Below are 14,566 nucleotides of genomic sequence, written 5' to 3'. Positions count from 1 at the left end.
ATCTTATTTTGGAGCACATATGTAACTTCTCTCCCTACAGGCCCAAATATCTTTTTGCTTCTTTTGGTTCTCCAGTGATTAAGGTTCCCTTTCAACAGGCACCTCTGTGTTTATATGATTGAACTTTTTCAGCTCTGCACTCATTCTTCTTCTACAGAAAGGATTTTTGGCAAACCTGACTGGGGAATATAATCCCCCTTTTAGTTTACAGGTGTGTAATGTTGCCTGACAGCTTGCAAATGGATACAAAACATTTTATTAGTGCCACGGGTGCTCAGCTCCGAGGCACTCCTCTACAGCTAGAATAGCTGAGAGGAGTGCTTCTATTAATATTCCTTCGGGTTTATTATTATTCTTCCGCCAAATTTTGGCGCGTAACTCGTCCCGCAGCTTTGAGAAAACCCCGGTAATATATACATCAAAACGTGCGTCTTGATCCCGAAAGAGGTGCTATGACTTTTGGTGTTAAAATTCCAATTTTTCCCAAAGTTATTCCAAAAATACTGGGAATAAATAATGCATTAGGAATGCATTGGAATTTTCTTTAAAAACCCACAAAATTTCACATTTTTTCTGAGTCACCCAGCTCTCTCATACCTGCACGTAGAAATGTGATTCAAACTATAAAATGGAGGAAAACTTCTGCTCTCTCCAAAACACAGGAACTGTTTTTACATAACATGTAAACTTTTCAAACTATGAGCACTCAAAGGAGCAGTGGAAATCACTTTTTCTTCAAAGTTAGAGTGACAGCGTCAGTTGGCTAGAGTGCGTGAAGCAGTAAAAAATAACCTTTATTTTTATTTTTAACTCGAGCTCACGGCCAAACCGTAAAAAGGAGACAAATAATTCTTTCTGAAAATGTAGACATAGTTGTTGGGATTCATAAAATGTAACTTTGACAGGCAGGGTCTGCACAAAATTTAAATGGGGGTGCCGAGTCCGGCAGCAATACCTGTCTCACTCTCATTGACACCTAATGTAATCGTCTTTCTTTTTTCAAAAGAATCTCACTCTGTCTTCGCACTGAGCTTACTCACTCATTTTAAGGAATATCTGAATAAAATAGAGACTGTAAGAAACTTCTGGCTTCAGTGTCTGTCACGGTGTTTTCGGTTTTTGAAAAGAAGTAACGGTTTTCTCATAATTTGCAATTGTTTTAAGCCATGTAGAAGCCAAATTCTGGGCAGATTTTCACATTGCCATGGCAACGGCAGCTCCTGACCTGTGTGCGTGTGTGCGTGCCTAGCAACCAGATAACCAACTCTCCAAGCTCCGCTAGCTTTACATTAGCCGCATGTTAGGTCTTAAATTACATTTAGTTAGGTCTTAAATATGTAAGTCCATTTACTGCTTCCTTTGTTGCTTTTCTTTTTGTTTTGTTAAATGAGTGAATGAAGTTGTGACGGTCTCCGCTGAGACAGAGGAGAGGAGAAGCTACTAGCCCTCTCTCGCTGTCACTTCTAGTCGCGTTGCTCTCCTCCCCAGTAATGTTAAATTTAGCACCGAAAAAAACATAATAGTGGTAATTTAAATAGCGGTTCATGGGATTTATTAACCCTCAGGGGTCCCTCTGTCCTTTTTTGGACATTTTCTTCACTTTTCTTTTTTGATTTGCTGATCATTTTGGCTGTGTTACAGCTGAAGGTATGGATTTCTGCAAGAAAGTGTCTTTTTTGACATATTTTTAAAATCTAATGTCAGTTACTGTTACAGGTCTATTATACACTGGTAACACATTTTGTACCCTCTGGGGTTCCTCGCGTCCAAAAAAGGACACACAAAGAAAATGCTATAAAATCATCATATATCAATATTTTTTTCTGCTTTTTTTTGCATACATCTCTTAAACCACTTCAGTTCTGCTCAAACCTACTAAATGTTTATTAGTTTTCAGGCTTTTAACCCTTTAAATACCAGTTTGAAGACATGTTGCCTCTTGTTTTATTAAAAAAAACAACACAGAATATGAGATATTTCCCACATAATACATGATGGAGGGATGTGACATTGTTTTATATCAGAGTCTTTTATATTAAGACATTTCTCAAAACCAGAATATGATCAGGGTGACTTTTGAACACTGGAAATAAATCATGTACTCATCCCGGCAGTATAGCCCCCGTGGCACTCAAATTTCCCTGGAATTTTCTAGTTACTGACTATTACCTACTTAGCACTTGCTTTTTAATTCCTTCTCAAGCTTTTTTGGGGAAACTAAAATCAATTCTTTTTCAAACTTTTCAAGATCTTAAGTCCTTAAGAGTCAGCACCGACTCTAAGGTAATGATACTATACCAGGAAAGGGTGGATCGCCTCCTTCATGCTGAATTAATACTCTCTGTCCTAAAAGTCAGCACTTGTGTCAGGGAGAATAAAATCAACACAGTGTGACTCACCGATACATTCCAGCTTCTTCTGTGGACAGCAGTCTTTAACAAGAAGCTTAAGCTCTTGAACAGCAGACTCGTAGGGGTAGGAACCTTGCAGTGTGTCAGGCTCTGGGGGGAACAGTTTCGAGGGAACACCCAGAACTCCAGGTGAGGCATCCTGGTACAGTTTCATACTCGTTTCAAAGGCCCGCTCTCTTTCCCTGTTGACCTTCCTGAGAAAGAAATACAAAAGGTGAAGTTTTCTCTGCTCCTGAAAGGACGCATGATAGAATAAATCTGGGAAAGACTGTGTAAGGTTGTCCTGAGGGCAGGTAAAAAGAAGCTGATAACAGTGCTTGTCATTCTCAGGCCAACAGTGGACTTAGCAGTGACGTGGAAAACAGGACATCATCACATTTCAAATCCAGACAAAATGAGGAAAAAAAAATTTAATCACTCAGTAATTTGCTTGAAATCTGATCAAAATTATCTACTTGGAATTAATTCAAGCTGAGGACAGCCTGAAGAAAAATGTCATGCTCTAAACACGTCTGCCCTGCCTTATCAATATTTATTAAAATGTATCTCTGGCCTGAAGAAAGAAGGAAAAGACAAATGTGTTTTATTTTCGTTAAGAGGTTGGTGTGTCACAGAACAAAAACAATAAATACAAGTGAGTCTCTGTTTCATGGCACCGTCTCTGTCATTTGTCCCTGATGTAACCAAATGTGGCATCATTTTGATTGGAGATGGGCCACTGTCAAATGAAAGAGAACAAAACCACCTATCTTAACCATTATTTAGTATTAACACTAAACACTCTAAAACCTAGAGGTTTTCTTTGAGTGCAGGAAATACTGGAAGCAGCGTAACACAAAAAATGGTGTTGAAATATTTCTCATGATAATGTGAGAGGAGGTACATTTAGCAGAAGTCAGTAAAGATCATATTATTATTTCTTCACTCAAGTATAGTAGGGGTGGGCATGATTAATAGATGATCGATAATTGATCGTTCAGAATTTTGTTGATCATGTGGAATCTGATCGATCTAACGTGTGTATCAATGAGGTTGTGTTGTGTAGTGTGTCTTGAAGCAATGCAATGAATTTCACTACGTGGCAGCAACTGGCCAGGGCGCAATTTAAATTTTCAACAGAGAAAAATGAATACTCAGCTGCAGGTAAACAAGAAGAGAGCAAGTCCAAGTTTGGGGAACACTTCGAGCTGAAAAATAACGAAGCTCATTGTAAACATTGCAATGCCGTGTATAAGCGGCGTAGCTTTGGCTTGTTATTTGTGAAGAGGTTTGGCTCAGAGCCTCGGGCTCCGCTGCCATTACGAGCGCCGCATATCTTTTTTGTTCTGTTTAATAGTTAAACAATTCAACTTTAACTGCCGTGTTTAAGAGGATTGTTGTTGGACTATAATTTCTTCTTGGGATAAAGATTTAATTGAGGAAAAAGAGGCTTTCTTTAGTATTTTCTGCCACAGGCATATTTTAATATAAAAATTCAATAATGAATCCATAATTGATCTTTAATTTTCCCGATGATCAATCAAGGAAATTTTTTCAAGTGCCCATCCCCGAATTATAGTCTGTAAAATTATCAGTGGCATTGCAATGAGAATTAGAACAGGAATAGAAGCTGGAAGAGGCTGACATACTTAGAGTAACACTCCCACATGCTGGTCAATGAGAGACATCGACTCGCACTGAATTTCTAGGAAACGATTCATGCCAACCTCTAACACTTGCTTTACACTGCAGTGTAATAATAAAACACTGACAATACTAAATGTCTGCAGCCTGTGGTCTCTTCCCTGTCCACCGTGAACATGTTAGTGTTGTCACTCAACTGTCACTAACTCACAATTAGGTTGAATTTATTTGAACACAACCCACATAGTCTGATTCTCAACTTTCTTGCACTTATGCATTGGTCCAGTTGTTTTTCACACAGTCAAGCAAATATGGAGCAAATCCATGATCCGTCAATCGATTTGGTCTATTGAGAACCATTTTCAAAAGCATATCATTTGTTTTAAATTGACTTCCTACACAGGCGCGGCACTGATTTAGGATTTTTTTGGGGGCTTTTTAACTAGCAAATTGCTTTGCTTGTGAATTGTGAAAGCCATGTCTTAGATGGAAAACGTTTGTTCAACACACTACCAAGTAAGAGCCTGCAATGGTATACTAGTCTGAAAGCAGGCAAAAACAACCACTATATACTGTATATAGTGCATGATTTCTAAAATTCAGTTTGTCATTATGGGTACTGAGTGTACATAGATGAGGGAAAAACTAATTTAATTATTTTATCATAAGACTGCAACAAAATGTGAAGGGGGTCTGAACACTTCCTGAATTCAATGTACATGTGTGGCAACTCTCCAAAAGGTTACCTGCTAGTAATACAACTTGACCGCTACTGATTTTATCCAACAATGCACATTTTAAACCTGGCACTTGCTGCACAGTAATTTCATGTTTTTCTAGTTCATTAGAAATAGTCAGAAGCTTTGTGCTGACAACTTTCAGCATTTTCTAATTATCCATTGGAAATACTAGTTTAAAATACAGTCAAACTCTCAGTCTAATTCATTTACAGCCAGTTTCACTTAGCCAGTTTAAGATAACATTAAGGCATGAAGGATTTAGGTTGAACTACCTGAAAAGAGCCACAAGGGCGCTCCACAGGGGGGTGAAGAAGGCTTCCTCTATGCTTGCAAGGCACAGGTCTTTAGAGCTGGCTGTGTTTAGACACTCAAAGGACAGCAAACACAGTGACAGGAGCTGATCTGAAATATTAAAAAAAAAAAAAACATGTTCTTTTAATATTCAACAACTTTTACTTTGACTTAATGTAAAATCATCCTCAAAAGCAACAGGAAACTGCTGATGACAATCAACATGATGAGGAAAGTTCTCTGCATCCTGACACACACACAGTATTCATCCTCTATGGTCGCGCTCACCGATTGCAATATGAACGTCTTTGACAATGGCCTTCAGATGTTCTTTCATCGCCCTCATCTCCAGCTCCTGTATGTGGCCCTCCTTCAGCATAGAGGTATCACAGGTCAGCTCTGCATCTGAGCCAGTGTCATCTGTGCTGTCATGGGGTGGGGCCAAGTCCAGCTGAGTCAGAAACTGCTCCAGATCCTCAAATGAGTTCTCCCGGTCCACCGTCACCTGTGTATGAGGCTCTTCCCCTTCCTCCTCCTCCTCCTCGTCGTCATAGTTAGTGTTGAGGTCATGAGAGAGCGAGGGGGAGAGCGACAAGCTGGTGCTGAAGCCCTGGCCACTGCTCACTGTGTTGGTCGACTTTCTCTTCGTCTCTGTATGACCCAAAACATAAACAGATGAATGAATGCTAATGTAGCACCCATGACTGTTATACAAGTGTGATTTACCATTTAGCCATTACTTGTTACTTACTTGATTTATTTTCCTTATAAAACTATACCTCTGATACCTTTGTGCCGGACGAGAAGCCAAACTGGTTCAAATCATCCTTTTTCTAATGTAATAAAACAGAAACTTTACAAAAAAAGAGGGTGGGCAAGTTCTGTTAATCCTTGGCTCTGACTCAAGACAAGAAAGACAAGAAAGAAATGAATGTGTTTTGCACACTGGTGGTTCTTTATTCAACAAAGCTGACACTGCAGCACAGTGGCTTCATTTTCCTGGACTTTTTAAAAGAACTGTTTACAAGTCCATCAAGTGGACAGAAAATCTATGTTTAAAAGTCAATGATTTCAGACACAGTAAGTGAATGAAAATAGCAAGAAGGGAGCCAAGAAAATTAACAAGCCACATGTGAACCCAGCATTTATACATCAGACAAATAAGACGTGGAGCTAATGAATCACTTCCGTCTGTTACTCATGTCAAATTCATGTTCAGTTCTGTACAAACCAGCACAGGCCTGCACAGCAGTAGTTACCTTTCCAATAATCTGCTTAATGTGCAATTTGAAATTGCAAAATTAAAAATAAGTAATGGAATCAACTGAAGTCCCAAAAAATAAAAAAAAACTCTCAAATGCCACAAAAAAAAATGTATACCCTTGCATGAGGTGGTTTTTCAGACGATTCAACAAAGAAATATTTCACAAAATTGAAATGGAAACAGTTTTTACGCATTCAAGTTTTGGTGACTGCTGTATCGTGGCCCAGGGAGCCTGTTCCAACAGAGAGGCAGACTGCTGAAAATACACGTTTAATTGGAATGATATTTATTTGCAACGGAAACACAGACCATTCGCAATTGTGTTTTGTCGACTTTTCTAAAAATTTAAATAAATTAATAAAAAAATCACTATTATACTATGCAAAACTGCAATGGAAACCTGGCTACTGTTTATCACAACAGAGCCAACAGCTGCACACTCCACCACTGTCACCAGTGAGGGGAGCACCACTGCTAAAAGCTACTTTGTTCAGTGACAACAGTGGTTCAGTACAGTCAGGTCGGTTTAAAGACTCAGTGTTTAAGATTCATAGGTACATGTACTGATCACCTGGCTCTGGCCTTACCTGGATGAAGCAGGTTGTGAGTGCTGCGAGAGGGTCTCAGCAGCACGGCAGGACTCTGGGGGAGGCCTTTACTGACGATGGGGTAGAGGCCGTTGTAAACCCTGTACTGGTGTTTCCTCAGCAGCTTCACCACAGGGTGGTCACACCGGCTGAGGACACAGTACAAATGCTGGTCAAACCTCATTTGGCATGAAAATGCTGAATATCCTGTTACATATGGTATCATGACAGCATCCAGCAGCTATACAAGCCCCAATCAGATGTACAGTAAGAGACAATTAGCCAGATGAGGGGCTATACTTCTATATCATCAATAGCTAATTAAGAACAAAATCAATGATAAAAGTTTAAAAACAAAGTAAATCATGACCGATCTTGCATTTTTATCACAGATTTCTGTATTAACTGTCTTCTTTGCTTCATTTGGATGCTTGGCCAAGTCAGGTAAGAGGGACAAGTACAAACAACACACTGCAGGTACAAATACAGATGTGGACTTGTTTACATCTACGTTATATGGTGTTAAAAAAAAAAAACTTTAATTTAGGAAGAATCTTCAGTGTGTACCATCCTTTCAGAAGAACAATGTACATGTATATGTTAACAAACACGTTTTCTGTCCGTCTCTGTTGTATAATCATTATTTAAGTCTGTATGGAAACAATCTTGAGTCACACTAACTGGAGCTATCTCTGAAGATGACAACTAACTGCAGGTTTAACCCTGTTCTACCATCTCTAAAAACTAGATCACACGAAGGGACAAAAACACTACAACATGTCAACCTCCACTAGATGGGAAGGTTAACAGCACATCCTATTATCTGATGTGTTTTGATGATGCCATGGTTTAACAAATGTTAACATTCAACCAAGCGTCACTACAGTTAAGCACAAATATGAACTTAAACCTTATTTAAACTGCCCGTGTTGCAGTGAGTTACCTGAGCAGGTAGGAGACTAGACGTGACACTAATGTGACATCATCAGGATTCTCCTTCATGTTGGCTTTCCACAGTTTGGGCCAATCCTAAGGAATCAAAAAAAGTATAATTGACTTCTTGGTAACTGTATCTACAATTTCATATAACCATGTTGATTGGTTGATTCATCTTCTTAAACTGACAGTTGTTTTATTAATTTTTTTTTGTAAAAAAATTTAAAAAAAAAACAAACAAAAAAAACCCAATTTATTGGAAAGAGCTACACATAAGCACAGAGGTGTTTGACTTAGCATTTCATACAATCAAATAGTGAACACACAGATTTTCAACAGACCAAGTAACCACGACTCAAAGGCATCACCTCGAGGTCTGCTAACTTGTGGTGGCTTACAGTGCAGGAAGTATTCAGACCCCCTCACTTATTTCACTTTTATTATTTGCCTCCATTCATTTTTTCCCCTCAACAATCTATACTTAATAGCCCATATCAACAAAGTGAAAACTAATTTTTTCCTTTATAATAAATTTTCTAAAGTTGTTTGGTTTCGTCAATTCATTGTATTGATGAGAGAAAATTAATTTTTAATGATTTTAGCATAACACAACAAAATGTGTAAAAAAGTGAAGGGGTTTGAACACTTCATGAATATATTGTATGTCATTATCATTTGGTTTTTACAGCATTTACTCACAAACTTACATGGTCTTGCTCATATTCCAGTACGTTGGTATAGAGTGTACGCTGTTCTTGCTCCTCTGCAGTCATTGCCCCAGATGCTGCAAATCTCCTGTGGTGACAAACACAGGAAACATATTTACATATATTCATATTTGCCAACCTTGCAAGTATCACCCTTGTGAGTATATGACAAGAGTCACTGATGTTTTTTCTTTTTGGGAAAACTGTGAAACCACAATATGAAACCTGCCTCTTTGTGGATTTAGTGTAGAAAGCCTTTTTTTAATTTATTAATATCCCAATACAGACTCAGATTTATTTATTACTTTCATTTACATATTGATCAGTAAGTTATACAGTAGATTTTGTGTCATGACCACTGAACTAAACAAAATTGCAAAAGCGAACGCTAATATACAGTACATGCACTCTGCCATCATATTTCATGTCCTAACTAAATTTACAGACATAATTTGATGACGTGCAGGAGTCTTCACTCTATCTGTGATCTTTGAGGTTTTTCGGAGAAAGAGCAAATGTGACAGGGAATCGTTCTCAAAACTGTGTGACACTGAATGGTATCCAAAATTGACTAAACCCTTTCCAAGAATTTACTGAGAGCTTTACCCCTTAGATAAGTACACAAATAGATAACACCACTGACTCCATATGGAGCCTTTCAAATGCACTTTGGAACATGAGAGGGTGAAAACATCATTTCAAAGTTTAGGAGACACTGGAAGGAACTGACCTGAGACATGAAATGAAAACTATACTTCACTTAGGGAAAAAGAAGCTTATGATTCCATCTGAAAATCTGAACTGAATATATTGTATTCAACATTTACAGCCTTATAGATGTATAGGTAAATACCCAAATCTGATCTAATGTAATTAGGTCAAGTCAGCCACATGGAAAGCTAGTTGTCACAGTAGCAAAGAGCTGCACAGCTTTCTGATCTGCACAGCTTCCTGATCAAAAAGTCGCTCACGTTAAAACTACATACTAGATACAACCCAGGTGATTGAAGAAAAAGGCAGCGACTAAAAACAGAACTAAAGATTAACCCAATCCAGTGTGTTTGTGGAGAACCATGGTGTACCTGTTAGCCTCCTCCTGGAGCCTCAGTCTTCTCTCCTCCATCTTCCGTTGTAGCTGATGTTACAACAGACATTAAGGAAACCTCCAAACATCTTTCGTTATATATAAGGCAATTAGCCTCCATTATCCTGTGCAGCTGAGTTTACAGAACCAGAAACAGAATTCAACAAAAGAAAAGGAGTTGCCACCAGTTAAAGATAGCTTCCAGGTGTGCACCGACATCAATGTGAAGGGCATGGATGGAAATGAGCATACATGCTCAACTAGCTCTAGGTACAGTCAACATTGTAGAATCACTGCTTTGTGGACTATATAACCAGGGAAATCTGAAAACATACAAAATTGCAGCGATGCTAAGTGACCTCAAAGACAATATTTCATCATCAGAAATCTACATCCCCTCACACAAGACGTTCTCTCTGTCCCAGCAAAGCTCCACGTATTTCATGACCACTTGAACAATAATATAAGAACTAAGGCCCTGATTTTTGCACTTCAATAACACAGTATGTTGCCTGTCATTGCTGGTGGTCTGGCAGCTTAAAGTCAAATACCTGAGTAGAAATAAGAGGCTCTTTCCCTTTTGAATATTTGCTCCCTATGAGTCTGATGTTTGCCATCTGTCCACACAGAAACCAGATGAAATGTTATCATATATAAAATATTGGGAAAAAAAATTGTGGACACCAGTAAAACTAACCTTCACCAGTCACACAGCGAAGATGGAGACTTGTACAACACAGTGAAAACAGAACACAAGCTGACAACAGAAGGATACAGCATCCTGCCTGGCCTTGGCGATGATGAGGTTCTCCATCATCTGCCGCTGGAGAGAGAGCTTCTGCATTGCAAAAAAGGAGAGGGAGAGTTACTTTAATCACATGCATTCACGCAATTACATATAATGAGGAACAGGTAATATGTAAAGTTGTATTAAAATGTGAATAGTTTATATAGAGAAAATTTCCATTCATTTCAGCACAAACATAAGGCCCAAGTGGTGTGAAGACATTGCCATTGTTATTAACCAAAATGAGACGAAGGAGCTGATTATTGGGAGACATCTCAGTGCCATTATTCTCCACCTGTTCTGTTTAATGATCAGCCTGTCGAAGTGGTAGAGCAGTTCAAATACTTAGGAACCTCTTGATTGCCCTTTAAGTTTTACAGCCAACACTGAACACATGTTCAAAAAAGAAAAGCAGCGTTTGTATCTGATCAGGAAATTGGACTCATATGATATAAGCAAGAGCATTTTAGAGACTGTTTACAGAAGTCTTGTGGAAAGTGTTTTAACTTTTAATATGTGCACATGCTCTGGGCACCTGGGGTCTAAGAACAAAAACAGACTGTCCAGGATTACAAACATGGCCAGTAAAATCATAGGGAAAGAGTAGAAACAACTGTAGTGTATATGCAGACTCCAGGTGAAACAAGAATTTCCACAAACTGTATATGATCTTGTTCATCACCTTTTTAAAGTATTCACTAAACTGCCCCCAGGAAGATGCTGTAGAGCCGCAACAGCAGCCAGAACATTTACAGGAAGTCCTTTATACCAAATGCAATAACTTAATAACTCTTAAGCATCATTCATACTGGAATCATATCTCTTATTGTTATTTGTACTGTGCATGTTGTGCTAATTTTATGTATTTATTGTTTGTTTAATTTTTTGTGAGTCATTTGTGGACAATAAAGATTATTATTATTATTATTATTATTAAGATTACCTTATGGTTGGTTTGTAAATATTACCAGGGGAAACAAGAAGTCAGGTGTCAAAAACTAAATACACAAAAAAATGTATTTGCTGCTGGAGTACGTCATGGCCCATCCCAGCTCCAATCTAAATTCTAAAATATCCATAAATAAAGTACAGAAATGATTCTTCATCTTAAATTACTGAAACAGACAAAAAGTCTAAATAATACCGTCTGCCATGGCAACACTAAAGACTGCATAGGGTCTCTTGTGATGAGTGATATCTGCCACAATACATAAACGTCCAGACGCCATAAACATCACTGTGAATGCTTGTCATACAGTTACAATGAAGGGACTCAAATAACAGTATCATTCGCTTCTTGCTGACTGTGGATACTCCATAAAAGACTGTAAGTTTGCTTTTGTTTTTTGTTTCTACTGCTGTCTGGATGTTTGTGGTGTCAGCGATGCTCTGTAGCGTGAATTAGCTGATGTGACTTTACCTTTACAAACGCCTTTAGTTTTCTCCAGTAAGCACGGAGCTCCACTTGACGCCGAAACATTTTCCGTATCTGAACGATGAGTTAACATTATTTTTATTTAAATTAAAACACAACACAGGAGGAATGTCGGTGGAAATGAGTTAGCTTAGTAACGACGGTAATTAAGAAAATGTGTCATTAAGTTACAGGTTAAATGTTGAGGCCTCTCGCTTACCATGATTTTTCTGTCTGGAGAAAGTGACCTTTCTCTTCAAAAAGACGAACACGACGAGAAGAGAAAGTTGTGCTTCTTGAGCTGTAAAGTTATCTATGCTTAAGTATCGCATGCAGCTCAGAGACGCAGCCCACTGCCCCTTCACTCAGGTATTCATTTATCAACTGGTAAGATGCGTCAAGCTAACGTACGCTCGGTACCGGAAGTACCACAGGTAATTCAAAATAGAACCACACACGATGTCGCTTAAAATGTTGAGGCAACTATTGAAAAAAACAGTACATTAGTACAATAGCACATTAGTTTTATTATTAAAAAAGAAAAGATTTATTTTCAAAGCTGGATTCATTGAATATCGATCAATTTAGAATGTTTATTAACCATCGCTTTATTGTGGAGGGATATATCGCAAAAATAAATGATGACGTTAAAAACATTTAGAACTAGAATTATGGCCTCATGGTTGTATTACTCTGCGACTCAAACTGGTGTCTGGTTACATCCTGGTTTATCCAGAGTCATATAAACCATTTGTGTGAAATTTTGTCATTATTTCTGTGTGAAGTCTTGAGTAATGGCTAAAAAGTGTTTTCTGAGGTTACCGTGACCTTGACCTTGACCTTTGACCACCAAAATCTAATCAGTTCATCCTTGAGTCCAAGTGGACATTGGTGCCGAATTTGAAGAAGTTCCGTCGTGGTGTTATTGAGATATCGTGTCCACAAGAATGAGACGGATGGACAGACAGACAACCCAAAAACAATATGTCTCTGGGTCTGGCTGTCACCGGCTTGGATGCATAAAAATGGGAAAGGTTTATTGAAGTAGAAAGCTAGTTGTGATAGTGCTGAGCCAAAAAAATAAAAAAAATAATGCAGAATCTGAATTATTTTGTATTTGTTTTGTTTTTGTCTCTTATTCAATTATTTTAGCCTGATTGATATTATAGTGTTTTGTGTTTGCGTTCATTATTTGGTTTGTTTAGTGTGACTTAGTGTGTTAAGTTTGATCTGTGTTTATTGTTTGTCCTCTGGTTATTTATGTCATGTTTTTGTTCACTAAAAAAATTGTACATTAGTCATGATTTCTGTTTAGGATATGTGTAGTCCTTCCTAAGGTTGAGAATTATTTTGCTATTAAGAGCACAATCATTGTTTTCAACACTTTTTTACTGACTCATCTCATAGACAGAGGAAGCACGATTTCCACTGTAATTAAGTTACCACATCAAATTTAAGGTATTTGAATTGACTGTTGTCTTTTGAAACTAATGAAGACACACTGCTGAAGGAGCTTCGTATGTTTGTGGAAAATAATAAAGTCATTTTGAAGAGACAAAGGTTGTTGTGAACACGTTCTTTGTGTGTCTTATCACTTAACTGTACAAAACAGTGCAATAATGGATGCTGAACCCATTTAAAACTTTTAGTTCCACTGATTAACTAATATGAGCATCAGTCCAACAGGTCCAGAGAGGAGAGGTCGACCGATGTAATAACAATAGTTTGGAAAAGGCAGATTAATCAGCTGATACCAGGATTACTTCTGCATCCTGTTACTCTGTTAAATGCCACTCTTACAAACCATTAATGTTCATGCATAGTCCTGGGGATCCTAAAGTGTGCGATTTCATTTCATGAATGGATACTTGGAGGTTGGATTATTTGAAAGAGGGAATGTCAAATAGGTAAGTAAAGTAAAGTTGAAATGTGTGTATTTTTCATCTATATTTCAATTTTACTAATTTGTATTTATTTAAATTCTATTTACCTACACTATTTGTATAGTGCAGTCAGTTGGCAATTTATTATGTACACCTAGCTAAAACTAATGCAGTCTAATACAACAGTCCATCAATAAATCCAACCTTCATGACAGTTCTACTGATTCAACTTTATTGTAATTTTGAAGGTTGCAGTTTGTGGTGCTGTTGAATTGTACTGTGTTATATGGACAGGTGTTTCAATTATTTTGTCTACCACATTTATATCAATGAGGGAAGGCTACATTCAACACAAACTGAACAACCTTCATGACGGATGAGGATTCATAACAGGATTGTTTAATTATCCTTCATTAGTTTTAGCTAGGTGTTCCTAATAAACTGCCAACACAGTGAATATACCTATAGTTCTCACTTCTGGTCCACAATCATGCGTAGTCTTAGAAAAACTCTGGGTCAGGTCCTTTTTCTTCTATTTGCTTCTAAGCTTCATTTCAGCTATTTCACGAAATAAAAGTCCTTATTTATCAAAAATAAATACCCCTACGAAAAAACACCTCCCCCCCACCCCAAGCACAAACAAAAAACCCTCCCAATCCCAAAACCTCCCCCCCAACCCCAACCAACAAAACCCCACACACACACACACACTTACCAAAGATGTCTTCTGATAGGCCTGACCAGGTGTGAGTCTTGCCAGACGAGCTTCGTAATTGGCTTTCAACTTTTGGTTCAATCGTGAAGCTTGTTCAATGGGTGTCAGCGTCCTACAGCACACA

At 38.0% G+C, this 14,566-nt stretch overlaps 1 protein-coding gene across 1 annotated transcript in view; it reads right to left on the bottom strand.

Annotated features, from left to right (window-relative positions):
- vps9d1 (VPS9 domain containing 1) overlaps window positions 1–14,566 on the bottom strand; it is a 36,339-nt gene that overhangs the window by 14,719 nt on the left and 7,054 nt on the right. The window contains exons 5-13 of the mRNA XM_022768531.1: window positions 14,443–14,554; window positions 10,419–10,481; window positions 9,642–9,694; window positions 8,560–8,647; window positions 7,860–7,945; window positions 6,917–7,065; window positions 5,354–5,716; window positions 5,047–5,176; window positions 2,400–2,605 (exon numbers count right to left, since the gene is read on the bottom strand). Of these exons, the coding sequence (XP_022624252.1) occupies window positions 2,400–2,605; window positions 5,047–5,176; window positions 5,354–5,716; window positions 6,917–7,065; window positions 7,860–7,945; window positions 8,560–8,647; window positions 9,642–9,694; window positions 10,419–10,481; window positions 14,443–14,554 (1,250 nt within the window). The remainder of the gene's footprint in view (window positions 1–2,399; window positions 2,606–5,046; window positions 5,177–5,353; window positions 5,717–6,916; window positions 7,066–7,859; window positions 7,946–8,559; window positions 8,648–9,641; window positions 9,695–10,418; window positions 10,482–14,442; window positions 14,555–14,566) is intronic.

Source organism: Seriola dumerili, unplaced genomic scaffold (assembly GCF_002260705.1).
Source record: "Seriola dumerili isolate Sdu_G_001 unplaced genomic scaffold, Sdu_1.0 BDQW01001690.1, whole genome shotgun sequence".
NCBI classification, from domain to species: Eukaryota; Metazoa; Chordata; class Actinopteri; order Carangiformes; family Carangidae; genus Seriola; species Seriola dumerili.
The sequence above is the reverse complement of the archived record's forward strand: the minus strand, read 5'-3'. Positions and strand labels throughout refer to the sequence as shown.